This window comes from Haliotis rubra, unplaced genomic scaffold (genome assembly GCF_003918875.1).
Source record: "Haliotis rubra isolate DU_JTF1 unplaced genomic scaffold, ASM391887v1 Scf315, whole genome shotgun sequence".
Lineage (NCBI taxonomy): Eukaryota > Metazoa > Mollusca > Gastropoda > Lepetellida > Haliotidae > Haliotis > Haliotis rubra.
In genome coordinates, this window is record NW_025766986.1 from 920,871 (window position 1) to 940,490 (window position 19,620).

Genomic DNA, 19,620 nt, shown 5'->3' on the forward strand with positions numbered 1-19,620 from the left:
CTGAAAAGAACCATTTTTCTTTCACCATTAAAGATGTTATGTTTTTGACAAAAATAACCACCACTGTTATCTGTTAGATGGAGTGTTTGCCTGGGGAGAAGGTAGTGCGTGATTTGTTGTGTACAAGTAGATTTTTTCCTGCCTGATACTCAGCTTCAGAGGGACAAAAAGGACTGGTTGCCTCTGTGGGGTATCCATATGGACCTTGTTAACTGCAACATAGTATGTTAGTGGGCTAGGGCATTGAGGTAGCCAAGTGGTTAAAGTGTTCGCTCATCACGCTGAAGACCCGGGTTCAATTCCCTGGAGATAAGTAGACTAAAAGTTCATGATAGCTGTCCTGGCGAGTTCAGGTTCCTTGAGGGCAATATCACTTGGTTCGTCGTATTGGTTGGGCATTTGACAACATACTTAGATAGCAAATTAAAAGGAAGATATTTTATATATTTTTGGCTTAGGGACCGTTCATAATTTATGGCCATGGGGGGTGATGATGATTTTCATGGAAAAGCATGTACAATGTGAATGACCCCCCCTAAAATTTATGTACAAAGTAAGTGCGCCCTGCATGTCATGTACAAAATCAATGCCCCCATTATTTTTAAGCATAACTGTTTAATATTACTATGTACAAAATTGATGACCCCCCAAGTACATGTGTACAAAATTGATGACCCCCCTGCCTCCCAAGAACAAAATGGGTGAAACCCCGCCCCCAAATCATCACCTCCCCTAGCCATAAATTATGAACGATCCCTTAGATGACTACGATTTTTTGTAATAAAGGTATAAGAGGAAATAATTTGTCAGTATTTAGAAATATGCGCATGGAAGATAAAAGTGTATGTATATATAGGTCTCCTTGCAGACAGGACAGTTGTGGAAACATTTGAACTACAGACCCCCAGAGTGAGGCTGTTTCTGGACAATTTCTGGACAATTTGGACCCGTGAAGATCCGGGGTAGAATAGGTCTTCAGCAACCCATGTGCTTGCCATAAAAGGTGACTATGCTTGTCGTAAGAGGCGACTAACGGGATCGGGTGGTCAGTTTCGCTGACTTGTTTGACACATGTCATCTGTTCCCAATTGTGCAGATCGATGCTCCTGCTGTTGATCAATGGATTGTCTGGTCCAGACTCAATTATTTACAGACCGCCGCCATATAGCTGGGATATTGCTGAGTGCGGCGTAAAACTAAACTCACTCACTCACTCTGGACAATTTGTGTTGTGCAGGATATCCCAATGCCAGTGATCTTTCCATGGATATTCTTATATGATTTTCTTTACAAGACTTAGTTCAATATAAAATGTCATTGGTTATCATTTGATCTGTGATAGGCAAGGAAGACATTTTGAACAGAAGAAGACCAAGCAGCTGCTGGAAGACATGACGATAATGAGATTAACATTGATTATGTGGCAGAGTGTTGATCCAGTATCTTGAACATGTTGACACCTTATCTACAATCATTTCATCAACTTTGTACATGTTTGGGGCCTTGCTGGTTGGGATTCCAGCCCTGATGTGATGTTTGCTTGACAGGGAGTAGGTGATGTGATTATCTCAATGTGGAAGGGTTTCACACATGCAAACTTATGCTAACTCTGGGCGAAGTAGTTTCAGGACATCTAAAGTGAATTTACTGTAAATGGATCAAACTCAAAATGGATCTAAATTTATTATTTGTGGCTCGACACCCCTGTCGTGTATATTGTATGTTATAAATTTTGACCTTGATTTGATCTTTGAACTTTGATGCATTTCCTCTGTCTCAGAGTCAGTGAACCATCTGTCAGCAGCTTTATCACGAAGTAATAATTCATACAAAAATTAATTATTAGGGACCGTTCATAATTTATGGCTAGCGGGGGTGATGATGATTTTAAGGGGGGGATCACCAATTTTGTTCTGGGAGAGAAGGGGTCGTCAATTTTGTACACATGTACTAGGAAGGAGAGCTGCAATTTTGTACATAAGCATATTTTAAAATTATGCTTAGAAATTATGGCAAAGGGGGGATAATTGATTTTGTACATGACATGCAGGTGGGGCACTTATTTTGTGTGCATAAATTTTAGGGGGGGTCATTCACATTGTACATGCTTCTCCATGAAAATCATCATCACCCCCCAGTCATAAATTATGAACGGTCCCTTAATTTGTAATATATCGCTTGTCTTGGTAATGATTAATAATGAATTTTTGTATGAATTATTACTCCATGATAGGTTTCTTCAATGCTGAAGTCCAAGATGAAGGAAGTGTATATTTTCTCAGATTCCAGACTACCCCATCTAGCTGGGACTCCTTCACAATTTAATTGGAATCGTTCATTTCTATCAAAATTATATATGTTCATAAACTAAGTGTTAGTCTACCTCTGATAGTATGGCTTCCCCTAAGATACAGGTGGATCGATTTCACCATTGAAATTAAAACTTCAATCTTGGGTTGTTACTCTGCCAATTTTGTACAAAATTTAATGAAATTAACTGTTATTTTGTGTTCAGCAGCAGTCACTACTGCTTCCAACAACTGAGATGAGATATTCAGCATATTTATAATGAACCGTCCTTGATTTCACGTATGACATTTTGCTATACATAAATTGCTAAGGATGAAAACGTGATTGCCTTTAGCCACACCAAGTGCGAACTGGATCTTTATTTGTTTCAGTGTTCCAGCTCATATTTTCCTTTACATGACGCCATAGCACAACCGATTCGATTTTCTCTTTTGAAACTGCATACATCCAGTGAGCCAAGGCTAGCCTCTGTCAGAATGCCATTGCTATAAGTGCAATTGTAGGACTACAACACAAATAAGACTTCATTACTTTCAGATAGTACAGCTTTGAAAATATATAAAAAAATCCATGAAAAGTTCACCAAAGAAAGCATTTCCAGTTTAGTGACATCTTGAAACACAGATCCTTTGATAGTCTGTAAGAAGGTAAAGTCTTGTCTGTGATTGGTGCAAAATTTACAAATTTGAAAAGGATTTTGTTCCATTGACTAATTTCCCATGGGGCTTGTTTGGTCAATAAATATTAAACTGTTGATGATCTCGGCTCCGACTGAGCGGCAGCCATGGAGCGTCTGGCAGTGAAAGAAATCATGTTTGGTAATCAAATCCATTTCAGGATTGTTGAATGTGCAGAAATATTTCTCCAGCGTAATATAACATGCATAAGTATTGTTTTTTAATGGTGATATGGTCTCTGTTGATCATTATGGGTTAGGAAATACTGTCATAATGTCAGCCTTTCATCTTTGTTGTGGTACCCAGGAGCACAGTGTTACTGTCGTCTAAGTTACAATAATTATAATGGAGTTGTGTCCCTTCAGCATGTCAGGATGCTATGATTATGGTTGGAAGTACAGATTTTCTTTCATTAGATTTTAGACATGCCTGTTCCCAAAAGCGACTAATGGGTTCAGGTGGTCAGGCTTGCTGACTTGGTTGCTATGGGTCATGTTATATGTAGAACGATGTTCATGATTTCAGTCACTGGATTGTCTGGTTCAGATTAGATTATTTACAGATTACTGTCAACGAAGGATTATTGTTTAGTGTGGAATTGAACAACAGAAAAATCTATACAGAGGTGCCAAAAGTTTAAATGTTGGTGTAATAATGGTATTTAAAATAATTGTAATGTGCTTTTCCTTGCCAAATTCAGATTTTTGACATTATTTTTCATGGAATATTTACACTCACCAACGACCAAACTGTTGATATAAACCAAACCTTGAAGGAACTCGTTGCATGTCCGCCCACAGGTGGCTCAAGCTGTATGACAGTTGCCTGTAAAAGATCTCGTCTGGACTGACAAGCCAATGGTTGATATTTTGAACAGCAATCCAGGACTGTGGCATTCTGATGCTCACCACATCAACCACTGTTTGACGTGTTGAGTTTCTGACATAGCATAAACTTCATTCAGTTATTCATAGGAATGTTTCTTACATTGTCATGTCTGAACAAGTGGTTTTATGCTTACGTTTGTTCCTATGTGAATCATATCTGCAGAATTATATTCTTGTATAATGACAAGGAAAATTCATTTTATTTAGGTGTAGTGGTATATGTTCTTCAGAAAGTTGGGGCGGTGGGGTAGCCTAGTGGTTAAAGCGTTTGTTCGACATGTCGAAGACCCGGCTTCAATTCCCCACATGGATACAATGTGTGAAGCCCATTTCTGGTTTCTTCCGCTGTGATGTTGCTGGAATATTGCTAAAAGCGGCGTAAAACCAAACTCACTCACTCACTCTCCAGAAAGATAAAGATCCCCTGATTCCTACGTATTTCTGTAGTCATGACATGACAGATTAATAATAGTAGTATTTAAGGATCATGCTAACCTTAACTAATTTTGAACAGTATATGAATACAAGGACAATCTTCCTCTTCCACAATTCATATTTCTATATAAATGAAATAACTATCATCTTGACAAGAATAATGTGTACCAGAAAGCATGCTGAAAGAAAAATGGCTATTTGATGCCCCTTGGTGTTTTAATTCCAATATGGAGACATTATACTGCATATATCATGATATAAAGGAACCTTGTGGCAGTCTCCTTCCTTGTTCTGTCAGACATTGCTTTGATGTTCGGAGTCTCTTAGGTCTGGATGTATCAGGGTCGTGATTGATGTGAAGGTGTTGAGGGATTGAGGGGACGATGAGGCTTAAAGTGGCACCACAAATTACCTTGTAGAGTTGTCCCTTGGTTGTGCCAGAAAACTGAATTTGGGTTCGAATCCTAATTCATCCTGAATATGTACCTAAGTTTGTCAGGAGTGTGACCATTCTTGTGTGTAATCTGCTTGGATATGGTCATCAGGTGTACTAACTTCATGGACGCAGGTTGTAGTAGGTCAAGTGTGAGGATCATAGCACATGATGTCAATCACTCGATTGTCTTGTTCAGATGTGATTATGTACAGATCACTTTCTTATGTCTGGAGGGGTGGTAGGGTAGCCTAGTGGTTAAAGCGTTCGTTTGTCATGCCAAAGACCCGGGTTCAATTCCCTGGAGATAATTAGACTAAAAGTTCAAGATGGCTGTCCTGGCGAGTTCTGGATCCTTGAGGACAATATCACTTGGTTTTTCATATTGGTTAATTGTAGAACAGTAGGATGTATATCAATGTCACAGTATCCTAATGACCTTTAACCTTGATGTATTGGGGCAATGGGGTAACCTGGTGGTTAAAGCATTCATTAGTCACGTAGAAGACCTGGTTTGATTCCCCAAATGGGTACAATGTGTGAAGCCCATTTGTGGTGTTCCCCACCATGATATTGCTGGAATATTGCTAAAAGTGGCGTAAAACCAAACTCACTCACTCACTCACTCTTATCTCTGGATGTTAGTTGGCAGCTGAAACATGTAGCTAATTATGTTGGTTACTATTGTCTGTAAAACTAATGAAGAATCAATAATAATAATAATTGTATAACATCAAATATCAGTCACTGGATTGTCTGTTCCATTCAGATTATTTGAAGGCAGGTGTCATTAGTATCAATATTTGAGAATGCTGCATTGAGGTGAGGGGAGGTGAAATTGGGATTAACGTCGTGCTTGAGAATATTTCGCTCATATGACGACGTGCATGCGTGTGTATGTGTATGTATGTGTATGTGCGGCTGCTTGTACTAGCCCAGACTGAAGCTGGTTTTATAGTGCTAGCCCACTGACATACATATGCCGCAGTGAAGCATAAATACCCCACTCAGACGCATTATACTGACTCCGAGCTGACCAGTCCTTGTTGTACCCATCAATGCCGAGCGGCAGGCAGGGACCAACAAGTACCATATTTTAACGTCGTTTGGTCTGACGCGGTCGGGATCGAACCCGCGACCTTCCGAGGACTCTCTAACCACTACTTCACGGAGGCGGTCAATGCTGCATTGAACAGCAAACATGCATGTATAGTGGTGAATGTATAGATTTCCTTGTAATTATGTCAAACAAACAATCATGGTGCCATTCAGCCCTGTAGTTGGACATAATTATATATATGTATGTATTTGTGGCTTCCAGCAAGAATGCCTTCACCAACTCATGCTCGGTTTACCCAGTAATGCAATAATTTGAGAAAATCAATAAGCAATTTTCTTTTTCAAGCACTACTTATGTCGTGGCGATCGACCTGCAGGAGCTTGACAGATGTACTTATGTTGCACAGCTGCCTCAGATAGCCATGCTGTTTGCGTTTGAACATACTGGGTTGCGATTCTCAACCCTCGGTGTCTTCAGTTTTGATGCTTGGACCAACAGTCAGCCAGTAGGAGGATATGGTGACTAGGGTCAGTCATTCACTAGAAAGTTGTTACATCTGTCCGCTGTGGCCGTTCTTAACTTGGTTGACTAAAGAGTTGAAAAGCAATTTTCTCTTCCCATCATCACCCTGTTGATCCAATTTGCTCGGTTCGTTCCCTCTAATTTGTAATTGACTTGTGTAATACTTGAAATATGTTTTTTTAGTATTGCAGAGTTAAAAACACATTGATTGAAACATGAAAATGTAAATATTTTTTTGTCACAAAGTCTGATTGACAGTACTCACATACAACATTGCGCAAGAATATTGCATATGAAAGAGGCAATTTTAGAAAAAAGTTAAAAACATTTTTTTTCTTGTTTTCAAATAAGCATGATTAGATACATGCATCTAGTGGTAGCATGGTCTTTAGTTCAATGAGGTAGGTATGGTAGCCTTGAAGTAAGAACATATTATTTCTCATCACTCTGGAGATCTAAGTTCTAGTTCCACAAGGGAGGAGTGAGGGTGACTGCAAGTGGACAGGTTTAGCAGGAGTCTGGTGACTGCAAGTGGACAGGTTTAGCAGGAGTCTGGTGACTGCAAGTGGACAGGTTTAGCAGGAGTCTGGTGACTGCAAGTGGACAGGTTTAGCAGGAGTCTGGTGACTGCAAGTGGATATGTTTAGCAGGAGTCAGGTTTAGCAGTGACTGCAAGTCGGGTGACTGCAAGTGGATATGTTTAGCAGGAGTCGGGTGACTGCAAGTGGACATGTTTAGCAGGAGTCGGGTGACTGCAAGTGGAGCAGACGGTGTTTAGCTGCAAGTGGATGACGTGCATGAGACGGGTGACTGCAAGTGGACAGGTTTAGCAGGAGACGGGTGACTGCAAGTGGATTTGTTAAGCAGGAGTCGGGTGACTGCAAGTGGACATGTTTAGCAGTGGGTGTGCTGCACACATTCATTGCCAGTATAAAGAAAGATAAGAAGTATTTGACTTGCTTTAATATGCACACACTGCCAAATATATACCGGTATGCATGCTGTCACCTGACTGTGTCCCTGACTGACTCGTAATGTTTGGGGTATTTTTTACATCAAATTAATGATCATATGTTTTGATTGGAAGGTTTATGTAAAAAATGATGCTTGTTTCTTATCTGTCTTTAGACGCTAATGAACTTGTGTAATTGTTTTTTAACATTGCCAATTCTTTACTGCCAAAGTGAGCTCTCCCAGATATTTCTAATTGCTTCAACATATGAGCTCTACAGTTCATATGTGAATATATATGACGCACTATGTTTGAGTTATATTTTTTATCAAAATGAATTCAATACAACTTCTATGAATAAATATAACTGCTTATGTGTTTATTTGCATTTTCACATCTTTGATGAAAAAAAGGCATAAATGTTGAAAAACTCTGCTTTGAAATGCCCTAAATGAATTCCAAAACAGAGTCATTGAAATATTAAAATCTGCAAAAATATGAGTTCAACCTGACTACTCTAGCTGTTGCTTAACAATTCTAAGACATCTTTGAAAAGTTACTCAACTTCAGCAGAATAAATACAAGCTTAGCATTATGTGATGTCACACAAGCCAGTGTCATGTTTTAAGATGAGCTGTGAATATCCTTATCCTTTCGCTTGTCAGATTTGTGTCATTGTAACACCTTCAAGAGTCAGATAATATGTTAGTACAGTTGATCTCCAGTATGTCCAGATGCTTTTCTCTAGACTAGCTGGGGCTATTTTGGAGTTCTTTTGGGTAGCAGCTTGCAGAGATAAAAATGCTCCCATTTCAACCCACTTGAATCAATCAACGTCATGTTCATGTAATTAATCATGTATTGATTGTGGTCTCTGTAGATGAGGACTGTTTCTGGCAGTTAGGTGGTATCTTCTTTTAACACTGACTTTCAAACAGACTAATGTCTTAGTTACGTATAATGTAATACACGAGAGATTGTCTCCAGTCAACTTGGGCACCCTAGTTGAACCTGAATAATGAAGGTACTGGTACTTGGAGAAGGATTGATGATCACCAGGAATACAACATTGTATCCTTTAAGAAGTATCATTGAAGCAAGATTCTACACTGTTGCTCATATTCGGTGGTTTGATATTTGAGGTGAACAATATTGTTAGGCCAATATGTTATGCATATCTCGAGAATATGGGTGCTACATGATTCGTATCCAAATAAAGTATCTTTTTTTCATGCAGTCATATTCCCTTTGAAAGTGAATCACAACTCTGAATGATTGTTTTCAAGTTTCAAACAGCAAAGATGGGATAGTGTAGGGGAGAAACAATTAAGCTTAGAGGTATTGGGAAGATTTTGAACTGGTAATTCGACCTGTAAATACTAGATACGCTGCCTAAAGCTGACTCTGAGCTAGTTCTGATATTTCTAGTGGTATTTTTTACCAATACAACTCGTAACATATTTCTTGCAGTACAATGGTTGTAGCCTAGTGTTTACAACGTTCACTCATCATGCCAAAGACCTGGGTTTGATTCCCGGTGGCCTCCGGTGCTGGTATAATGCTAATTGCGATCGCTATGAAACCGGGGCCTTCGGCTCATTAATTGTAAAACCAAACTCGCTCATTAATTGGACAACTATGATAGGTTTGTAGTGAGTGCCTCGAAGGACAACCGAGTCTGAAGTATATAGCCTGGATTGTCAAGGATGCTTTAAATGAGGAACAGTGAACTAATTGATCTTGGAGATACCGGTAACCTCTAACCTCAGATTAACTTGAACGCTGAACGCTTCCTTGTGAAGAAAGTCATTCCTGGGATGACAGTTGTATTTCGCCTTCAAGCAAGATGTCTTATCTCACAAGCCAGGCATCTCTCTCCTGAACTCAATTGCCAAAAGGCAAAATAATTTGATAAAACTATGGACAATATCCTGATGTGCCTCGGTCTGTCTGTATCTCAAAACAAATGCCCATCTGATTTACATTTACCCGTAGGTGATAATGAGTTTTTTGATTCCATGACCTTGTGACTCGGCATGATGAGAAAGGAAAACCCAGGAGAGTGTATATGAATGGATGCAGGCCATTATCAATTAGGAAAGCTCATTGTCATATTGTCCCTACAGAGAAATAGTGGCTTAATGTATGTAAAGCAGTAACATTACTGTACACTGACTGCATGGGAATCCAATCAGTACTGAGAATGTCCTCCATTTGTAGTATCTAAGCCATGCCGATATTACTGGTTATCGGCGAATTCAATGTCCAGATTCATCCTAATTGTGTTCCTTGTTTTATCTGTACTGTACCTATGTATTGTTTCGCTAAAGTGAATAATATATTTCCTTTGTCAGTTTGAGGTCCGCATGTACCTGGTACACTATGACAAAACTAAAGTTATACTATGGAAGGGGTACCAAGAGTGCATAAACTCAGCTGTATATATTCACACACCCCATAAGTTTGACTCTGGTGAAGCATGCTCGATATTGTCATGAGCAGATATAATAGGCTGTGTTGGTATATTTGGTTATTTTGGCTGCCAGTATTCACTGGGCAAGGATCCTACTGGACGCAGGCACGCGCACACGCACGCACGCACGCAGGCACGCACGCACGCACGCAGGCACGCACGCACGCACGCACGCACAGCACTCCATGGTAACACTGTATCACTGCTGGGCGGTTGGGTAGCCTGGTGGTTAAGCATTTGCTAGCTATGCCAAAGACCTGGGTTCGATTCCCCACATGGGTACAAATTCGTGAAGCCGATTTCTGGTGTCCCCCTCTGTGATATTGCTGGAATATTGCTAAAGGCGTAAGACTAAGCTCGCTCACTCACTCACTCACTCACTCACCTAGTGGACTAACATTGTAAATCCAGGATAAGTTGGGACTCTCACACACACACACACACACACACACACACACCGTACACACACACACACACACACACACACACACACACACACACACACACACACACACCGTGCTGTGCTGTGCTGTGATTTTGAGCAGGATGTTATATCCCGACGTGCCACCATCAACACCTCAAAAAAAACAGTTCACTTGACAACATATTTGGATAACATTTTGATAGCAGATTTACAAAATTGAAATTGAAACTACTGCCATGGCTGAGATTTGAGATGTTCAGAATGTCTTTGTTATCATCCAACATTAAGCTGACATGATTAAATCTGCTCACTGCACCGCACTTCATACTAGGATGGTTCTCATTGCATCAGATTCAAGGACATTGAATGGTTGTTTTCCATTATGTCCCAGTGACTCTTTTCAAAATTGGTAATGATATAGAAGAATGGAACAAAAAATTGATAAAATTGTAAAAATCTTCTAAAATGTTCAATGTTATGCCTGTTTCTCTGCCTCGTTACGTCTGCCTAATGTGCCATGTATGTCGGCCCCATGCTGCTTCACTGGGCCTTCTCAGCAACTGTCTCTGTGAAACATTATGTTCGGACTATTTAATTCTACAGGGTTCTCCCAACTGAAGTGTATGATTCTTTGTCAGTTGATTTGCCCCTTCCTCACTCTGCACACAAATCTACATCAAGCTAACTAGCTCAAATCCCTAAACTAACCACAAATCACACACATCTGCCCCATGGCCGAGCTGACTCTGCATCAAAGGACCTAATCTTATAGTCCCAAACATTACAATTTAGCTGGAGGAAATTGGAGGGTGAATATAGCACCTAACACTTCTGTACTGCAACTGAGAATTAGAGTTGCAGATACTGTGTGTCAGATTAGTGGTACCCCTGCAGCTAGATGTGAGCTTAGTTTGATTCATCGCCTTATAAAAAGACCAAATTATTTGGCAATGCTTTTTTGCGGTTCACCTGAGAAGGTCGAACTTTCTTTCTAGTCTTTATTGTGTTGTGAAACAAATCTCATGCAGCTTTGAAATCAAATTGTTTGTTTCATGGTCAGTAAGGGATAAAACAAGGAATGTATGTATATATACTACTTATCTTTAGATTGGGTCAGTAAAATTTCTCTATATGAATACACATTTGACATATTTTGGAAGTCATTTTGGTCTATCACTTTTATATCAGAAATATCCCTCTCAAAATTTCAATATTAGAGGGATTTGCAATTGTTCATCATCTACATCCAGGTGGAGTTGGTGGGGTAGCAGGAATATTGCTTGAAGGAGCATGGAACCAACGTCACTCACTCACTCACTCACTTAGTGATCAAAGCATTTGCTCATCATGCCAAAGACCCTGATTCGATTCCCAGCATGGGTACAATGTGTGAAGCCCATTTCTGGTGTCCCCTGCTGTGATATTGCCGGAAAATTACTGTCCTAAACTAACGAACGAACGAACGAACGAAGGCACGAACGAAGGAAGGAAGGCACTCGAACGAACTCACTCACGCACTCACTCACTCACTCACGCACTACACACCACGCACGCACGCACGCACGCACTCATAATCATACAGACTACTTAATGTAGCCCCAGAAGATTCTGTAGTTAGCAGTCATTCTTATTTTGTTAGTTGACACCTTCTGCTATCTGTCTAATATTGTTGTAGAACTGGGCTACGGGTTGATGTCATCTAGTGCTTAAGTAGCTATCAGTGTCCTGTTTTGCAAACATATCACAGCGCTACCAGTGTTGATGTGCTTGTAAAAGTATTAGAGTTATTATTATCTTAGCGCTCAGATGGCTTAATGGAACAGGACCCTGACTGACAAAGACGACACATTAAGACTATTCAGCTCTGGTGACAAACAGCAACATAACCATTTTAAATAATCATTAGAAATCTCTGCTAAAAGCCGAATGTATTGTACCATTCCATCTGTACAGTAAACATGTGTTCATGGATCATTATCAAATAGTGATGCCGCCAATTGTTCTCGATCCTGACCCAGTAGTGGGATCAATCGGAAACGTGTGCAAAGGAAAGTCAATTTATGGCAAATATAAACTCTTTGAACTCTGTCATACTTTTCCTGAATCTGGAATCAGCATCTACTGAAAGGTACTGTGTAGCCTTCTCTTTTTGACTTAGATAGTGGGACCCGTGAAATCCGGATTAAAATTGATCTTCAGTAACCCATGCTTGTTGTAAGAGGTAACTAACGGGATCGGATGGTCAGGCTTGCTGACTTTTTTGAGACATGTCAGTGTATACCAAATAGAAGCTCATGCTGTTGATCACTGGATCATCTGGTCCAGACTTGATTATTTACAGACTGCCGCCATATAGCTGGAATATTGCTGAGTGTGGTGTAAAACTAAACTCACTCACTCACTCACTCACTCACTCACTCACTCACTCACTCACTCACTCACTCACTCACTCACTCACTCACTCTCTTAGATGTTGGAATGGGTAGTTGGTGGAATTGGTAGTTTTTGGTTAATGGTTTGCTATCAGACAGAGGTCTTGAGTTCTGTTTCCAACATTGGAACACAATGTGTAAGGCCCATTTCTTGGTATACCTTGCAAAGCTGTGAAGATCCAGGTTAAAATTGGTCTTCAGTAACCCATGCTTGTTGTAAGAGGCGACTAACGGGATCGGGTGCTCAGGTTCGTTACTTTGTTGAAACATGTCATCGCATCCCAACTGTGTAGATTGATGTTCATGATGTTATCACTGGATTGTCTGGTCCAGACAATTATTTACAGACTGCAACCATATAGCTGGAATATTGCTGAATGCGGTGCTAAACAATAAACAAACATACTATAGCTGGCAAATTGTTAAATTCTGAAGGACAAATAATTAAATAATTTGTTGTGACCTTATCGAGTATCACATCCAAGCATGTTGCTAATCTCCAGACAGCAATATCTCAACTGACTTGTCCTATAGTATCAGTTATAAATCACTAAATCGAAGAAGTCAAGCCAAACAGGAAATTGTTTGGAAGTACGTAAGATTTATGATATGTCTTAGAAGTTGTCTGTTTTGATCAGCTACAGCAGAGAAGCTATGAATGTGAATCCTGGTTCATTGACGCTTGTTTCAGAAGCTGGGTATTGTGTGTCAGAAATTAGATCTGATTGGATGGCATACTGGTACTTGCAGATGAAACTATTTGTCACTGTAAAGCTTGTGGCTCTTAGACAGCGTTGAGTAGGTCACTGTGGAATTTGATATTTATTCTTTCCGTCACATTCACTAAGCAGAATGATGTGGCTTATTCAAAATATTGTTCCTCGAGCATGTTGAATAGATGTCAGGACTGCATTTCTGTTTTTGGTTATCCAATGTTAATTGCTGTCTGGTGTGGAAAGTCTTCATGATTCTGATCTGAAAGTGTCTGGTAGATTGATAAATATAACCTTTTGCATAATTGTATCTCTGTTTATCATCCAACAGTGTGTTCCACAGGAGATATCGCTTGCATGAGATCATATGATATCTCCTAGGAGATATTGTTTTGATAGTAGATTCTGTACAATGCCCTGACAATGCTATGACGTCATCAACTTGATGTCACAATACTATGGCATCACTGCACTGCAAGTCTAATGGTAATACAGTGTTGGGAGATGTACATTTTTCATTTAAAACTAATGAAGAATGATTTTTGATGATAAATAGAATCTCACCCTCGTGTCTACTGATATCAATGATATCAACACTCGTTGATAAAGGTAAAAATATCGATATCAGTATAGTATCTCACCCTGAACTACTGATATCAATTATCAACACTTTCGTTGATATCATTATATCAACGAAAGTGTTATTGATATCAGTAGGCACGAGGGTGAGATTCCCTATATCTCACACATTGACTATATTGTACTGTACCTGTAAATACGTGAAAAAATGGAAAATAAAAAAGATATATATAAAATCTGGCTTACTTCACAGCATGTACAGGTGTACAGCATGTACATTGGATTTGATATCAGTAGTAACCTGACTATATGTACTGATGTTCTGTCAGTCACAAATTTATAGTTATTTGCACAGGTAAAATGTGCTGTCAAAGTATGTTTCAAATCACAATGCTTATATGTGGCCTCTGTTCTTTCACTAATGTTTATATTTATTTTTTCAGAAAGCGCATCACGTTGGCCATGGTGGGAACACTCTTCACTTAAAGAGAGGTATGTATAATGTTACTATGGCAACTGAAAGGGGTATAATGATCACCCAAAAAATAGCCCAGGAGGATTCTGCATCAGATTGTTTTGGATCAAATGCTTGTTACCTTAGTATTATTCAGTTTCAGAATGCCAACTTCCTCCTCCCACCCTAATCTTCAAACACCCCCCCATCACCATCTTCGAGCACCGGGGTGGTGGGGTAGCCTAATGGTTAAAGCATTGGCTCGTCACGGCGAAGACCCGGGTTCGAATCCCCACATGGGTAAAATGTGTGAAGCCCATTTCTGGTGTCCCCCGCCGTGATGTTGCTGGAATATTGCTAAAAGTGGCGTAAAACCAAACTCAGTCAGTCAGTCTTCGAGCACCTCCACCCTCATCTTCACCCCCCTCCCCATCTTCACCCCCCTCCCCCATCTTCACCCTCACACCCCCAGCCTCATCTTCAAATACCCCACCCTCATCCTTATCAACAACAAACACTTCATCAAATGCCCTCAATTCTGATCATCTTTAAGCACTCTATCCTTCATCTCAAACCCTTCCACATACTCCACACACACAAATGGTCTTCAGTAAACCATGCTTGTTGAAAGAGGCAACTAAAGGGATCGGGTGGTCAGCTCACTGGTTTACACGTCATATTATTCCAATTACATAGATCTATGCTCATGCTGTTGATCACTGGATTGTCTGGTCCAGACTTGATTACTTACAGAACGCCGCCATACAGCTTGAATATTGCTCGGTGCAGCATTTAACAACAAACCAACACACATTCCTACCCAACTCTCATCTTTAAGCTGTAATACTTTAATGGAATAGGATTAAACTGGCTACTCTCTTGCAGACCTATTCTCTTCTTGCTGCCTGTAATGTTATATTTCGAACATTTAGTATATACAAATGTCTTTTTTTTTTTCCTCATCAACTGCAAAATTGCTCTGGCAAATGCTGTGTTGTATTGCTACATTACTGTAAATCCAATAAGAACATTTCCATTTCCATATGAGCATTTTCTCATTTCAAGATTGAATTGCCAATACTCTGGAACATTTTTGTACATTTCTTCAAATTCTCATCAGTAGCTAATCCTAAGACAATCACAATGCCCAAGACTGAATGCACGGTTCATGCATATGAATTGTGATGCTGTGGTTGTCTTATTGGAAGAATAATGCTCTGCAAATGCAAACCATTTCTGAGCAAATTGATTTTTTATTAAATGTTAAGAATGGTAATAACATCCTAGAAGGGTACAACTGAACAAATCTGGAGCTGGCTAAATGTGAGCTATCTTCATATATTGGATATTATCAAAATTGATTAATCGTAATAATTTTGATTACTTCTACTAGAAATATTACCGTAGAGAATCGTGTATGTGTGCTCATGTAATTGACTGTATGAAGACTAATGACTTTATACTATAGAATCAGCGGTGATGGATCTGACTTTATAATGTCAAATTGAGCATTATCCTAGTGCTGTTGATGATATGTGATTTGTGTGCAGTATTCATGTTGTTGAACAAAATATTCAGTGCACCTAACTGAATGTCAAGTCTAACAGTTATAACTGGCAAATTTCTTAAAGAGATTTGAATCTGATTTCCAATATGTCCACCTGGTCAGCCATATTGAAATGTATATATCTATTACGAAATTGCTTGTGTTTCCTTATCCTGACTCATGCTCTTTTGCTTGTCTTCTTCTTCTTGCGAACATAGTGGAACACTTGTATCTCCCTAATTGAAGCTCCTTCAATTTAAAATCACTAATTAGTATTCACCACGAGTTACCTCCTTTCCACAAGCGGGGAGCAGAGGCCACCTCTACCCATGTGCCTCACTCTCTCCTTCTTAGCCCAGTGAGCTGGGCGTGAGAAGCGCCTGTGTCTCCCGACACACTATATCCTTTGAATTATATTTAGTTAGTTACCTCGTATAGACATCTATAGAGGTTTAGCTAGTATCCTTCAGCGATTATATATTGATATTTAGTCGTTTTTCTACAGTTTATTCACGGGGCGCCGTGTTTGTTTCAGTGGATTACGTTGATGAAAATTCTGTACTATTGCAGATTACGTTTTTATGCTGCTGCTGATCCGCCTTTAATATGATGTATGCGGTAGCCATGTTTATTATATTCACATTGCAGTTCGCGGTACTAATTTATCCAATTCTACCTTTTTATTAATATTTACTTTGCGTTTGTACGCACAGCAGATAGCGTATGCAGAGTCTAGTATGACTGATACACGGAACCCTCGCCAGTCTACTGCTGTTGGCCCGACTCCCTCCGTGTGGTGTTCGCTAGAGTGGTGGAGAGGTGTGGGGCGTAGTCCGCCATCTCCAAGAAGCATCCTGCTTCCCCAGACATCCCATCGTCGCAGCAGAAGACTAGAGGGTTTTCTACTACATCTCAACAAAGCGAGACCGTTCCCATCGAAGTTTTGGGCCTGTATGATGATCAGCGGTCATCATACGGATGTACATCAAAGATTGACCGATGTCGGCACAGATCAGCATGCAGCCTGATGTACCAGCGCAGATATCGCGATGATCGTCCTGAGGGTCCCATCATTACCAACACTCAGCGCAGGCGTCGCACACCCAGGGCAGCGTCGACCTCTGAGGAAAATCAGCGAAGTCTACTAGGACTTTCTCAGCGAGATTGTTCCAGCCGATGACCTGGACCTCTCGATGATCAGCTGATCATCATCCCGGCGTCATACAAGAAGCGACCGGGGACAGCTACAGCGACATCAGCAGAGATCACCATGCAGCCTGATGCCTCTACACTGATGTCGGACGATTTTCGGTGGACCCCTCCATTAACACGCAGATAAAGCACCCGGCGACCTGCGTCGCAGACCATCCCAGAAGACATGATGCGACAAATTATGAACATCATGGAGGACCAATATCTCGCGGTAGCAGGGTCGAGCCAGCGAAGGCTCCAAGCGTGAACAGCACCCCAGAGGCACCCCCGTCAGCGTAGCAGCCAGGGCGATGTCACCCAGCGAAGGAAGTCGCGGACCACCTTGGCCGAAGGACCTAGATGTACAGCCGCCGGCGAAGGACCTAGATGTACAGCCAGCGAAGGCGGAAAGAACCTAGATGTACAGCCTTCGCGAAGGACTTCGCGAAGGCAGGATAGATCATCACCTTATGCGGTTTCATCCCTAGATGTGGACTCGGACCATCAGACATCCGGAAGCCAGCGAAGGTCATATCGTCGTTCCCCGGACGGACGCAGAGGAAGCCAGCGAAGGCATCTGTGAGGACACCTGAATCCAGATCATCATCATCTAGAAGGACATCGAGGGACTATACAAGAGCTTGTGAAACTATCAGCGTTCCCCTCACAAGTCTCGAGAAGATCAACCCATAGACAAGTTGATCATCGATATCAAGTATAAGAACTACAATCGTATATTGGTTCTGTTGAATCCATGGCGAGGCGTATGTTAAGCTGGCCTAAATATAGATCTAGAGCGATCAATTAGACACTTATCACCAGACCGTAACCACGACTTCTGAATATGATAAGATGATCCATGCGACCCTACTTAGGCAAAGCGGCAGCCCGATCCACATCCTGTTAAACACAGAGGCTGTTCGCGAAGCAAAGCTCATATATATATTTTATATATATATATATATACTAATCGGGCTTTGACTCGACACCTTAGCGATGGTCGCGAAGGCTAAAGTAACTCAAGTCTACTTCACCCAGAAGATCTAGAAGGGATGCCGAGAACTTAGCGAAGTCTCGGCGTTCACCGAGGAAGTCTCCTCCAAGGTTTCCATATACTAGCCACTTTCGTCATATATAGCTACTTTCGTCAGTCCGTTCAAGGCGTCGCATAAGTTGATTATCAACTGTATGCCAGATGCCGATCTATAAGCCTCTGCGAAGATAATTGCTCAGGCTATTTACAACACAGAGCGTCGCTGTATTATTAGTCAGCGACATTTCATAGATCTTCACAGAAATCAACTATTCGTATAAATTGCTAATATACAATCCCGGACGGCGATACGATTATCTACATGCGTGACCATTACGCATATCTGCGAACAATTCAATATCGAAATTGAACAGCAGCCTTGTTACAGCGAGTATAACTCTTAATCGTCAAAGTTTCTGAGAAGAAATATGTACAACAAGTTCAGCGTTAATTCTACAATTATGGCCGATACATTCATGTATACAGTCTACAAGCTCACAACTTGCAAGTTGTTTATACCCATATATATAAGGAAGTGAATTATATTCAAAACTGAAATTACTTTCCGACAACCAGGAAAATAACCTACCCAGCATAAAATTACAGGCGAGATATTGGCGCGGAGGTTTTCAGCGGTTACCATTAACCCTCGAAACCGTGGTCTTTCGGATAACCGGGGAAGCTACGGTGAAGACCGGCGTTTATGCTAATATCAAGCGGCGACAAGAATTTATTCAAGGTGGGTTTTTCCGCTACACCGGTGACATCTGGCGGGTATTATACAGAATCAAAATGCCTTGTTCTGATTGGACCCGCGAGGGACAACGACCTACACAGAGGTCGATCTCTATTCACAGTTCAAGACTTACGTCACAAGTGACAACTATATATCAGTGAGCGAGCAAGCCTCATTACAGTCAGTTAACCTGAACATTCATGATTAGACTGCCTTTCTTCAAGTTAGAGACCTCCCTGTCAAGTTAAGGCGAGGGATCGGCAGTCAGGCGATTTTACATAAAGTTCAGCGAGGACAGACACACCTGGTTGTGCACCTACATCGTCAAAGGACTTACTTGGCGCGAATTACCTAGGCGAAGATACAAGTGGATCTAAATCCACAGCGTTTCAGACTACAGCTGAATTTCATCAAGCGACTAACACAACTAGATGGTTAGTAAACCTACTAAACTTCTGTTTGGAGAATAAAGCGGAAATTTCCGCCCAACCTGGGGATATGAATATAGTGCTCCAACACCTCACAAGTGAGGTTTATGAACACGCCTGGATGACATACTTGGACCCCATGATACGATGATTCTATCAAGATGGCCAGCAAGAGCACTGTAAATTTATCTCCACCAAACCAAACAGGAGGAAAAATGCAACAGATTATTTCCTCTATCATCAACTTACGCAGAGTGAAGTCTCATGTACTATATCTCCATTTGGATCAGAACTGTCATACTACGTGCATATGCGGATGGACCTATTCCGACCCT

At 40.8% G+C, this 19,620-nt stretch overlaps 1 protein-coding gene across 1 annotated transcript in view; it reads left to right on the forward strand.

The window, feature by feature from the left end:
* Window positions 1-19,620, forward strand: part of LOC124283421 (histidine-rich glycoprotein-like) — a 66,302-nt gene that overhangs the window by 33,037 nt on the left and 13,645 nt on the right. Inside the window, exon 2 of the mRNA XM_046719477.1 lies at window positions 14,341-14,389. Coding sequence (XP_046575433.1) covers window positions 14,341-14,389 — 49 coding nt within the window. The remainder of the gene's footprint in view (window positions 1-14,340; window positions 14,390-19,620) is intronic.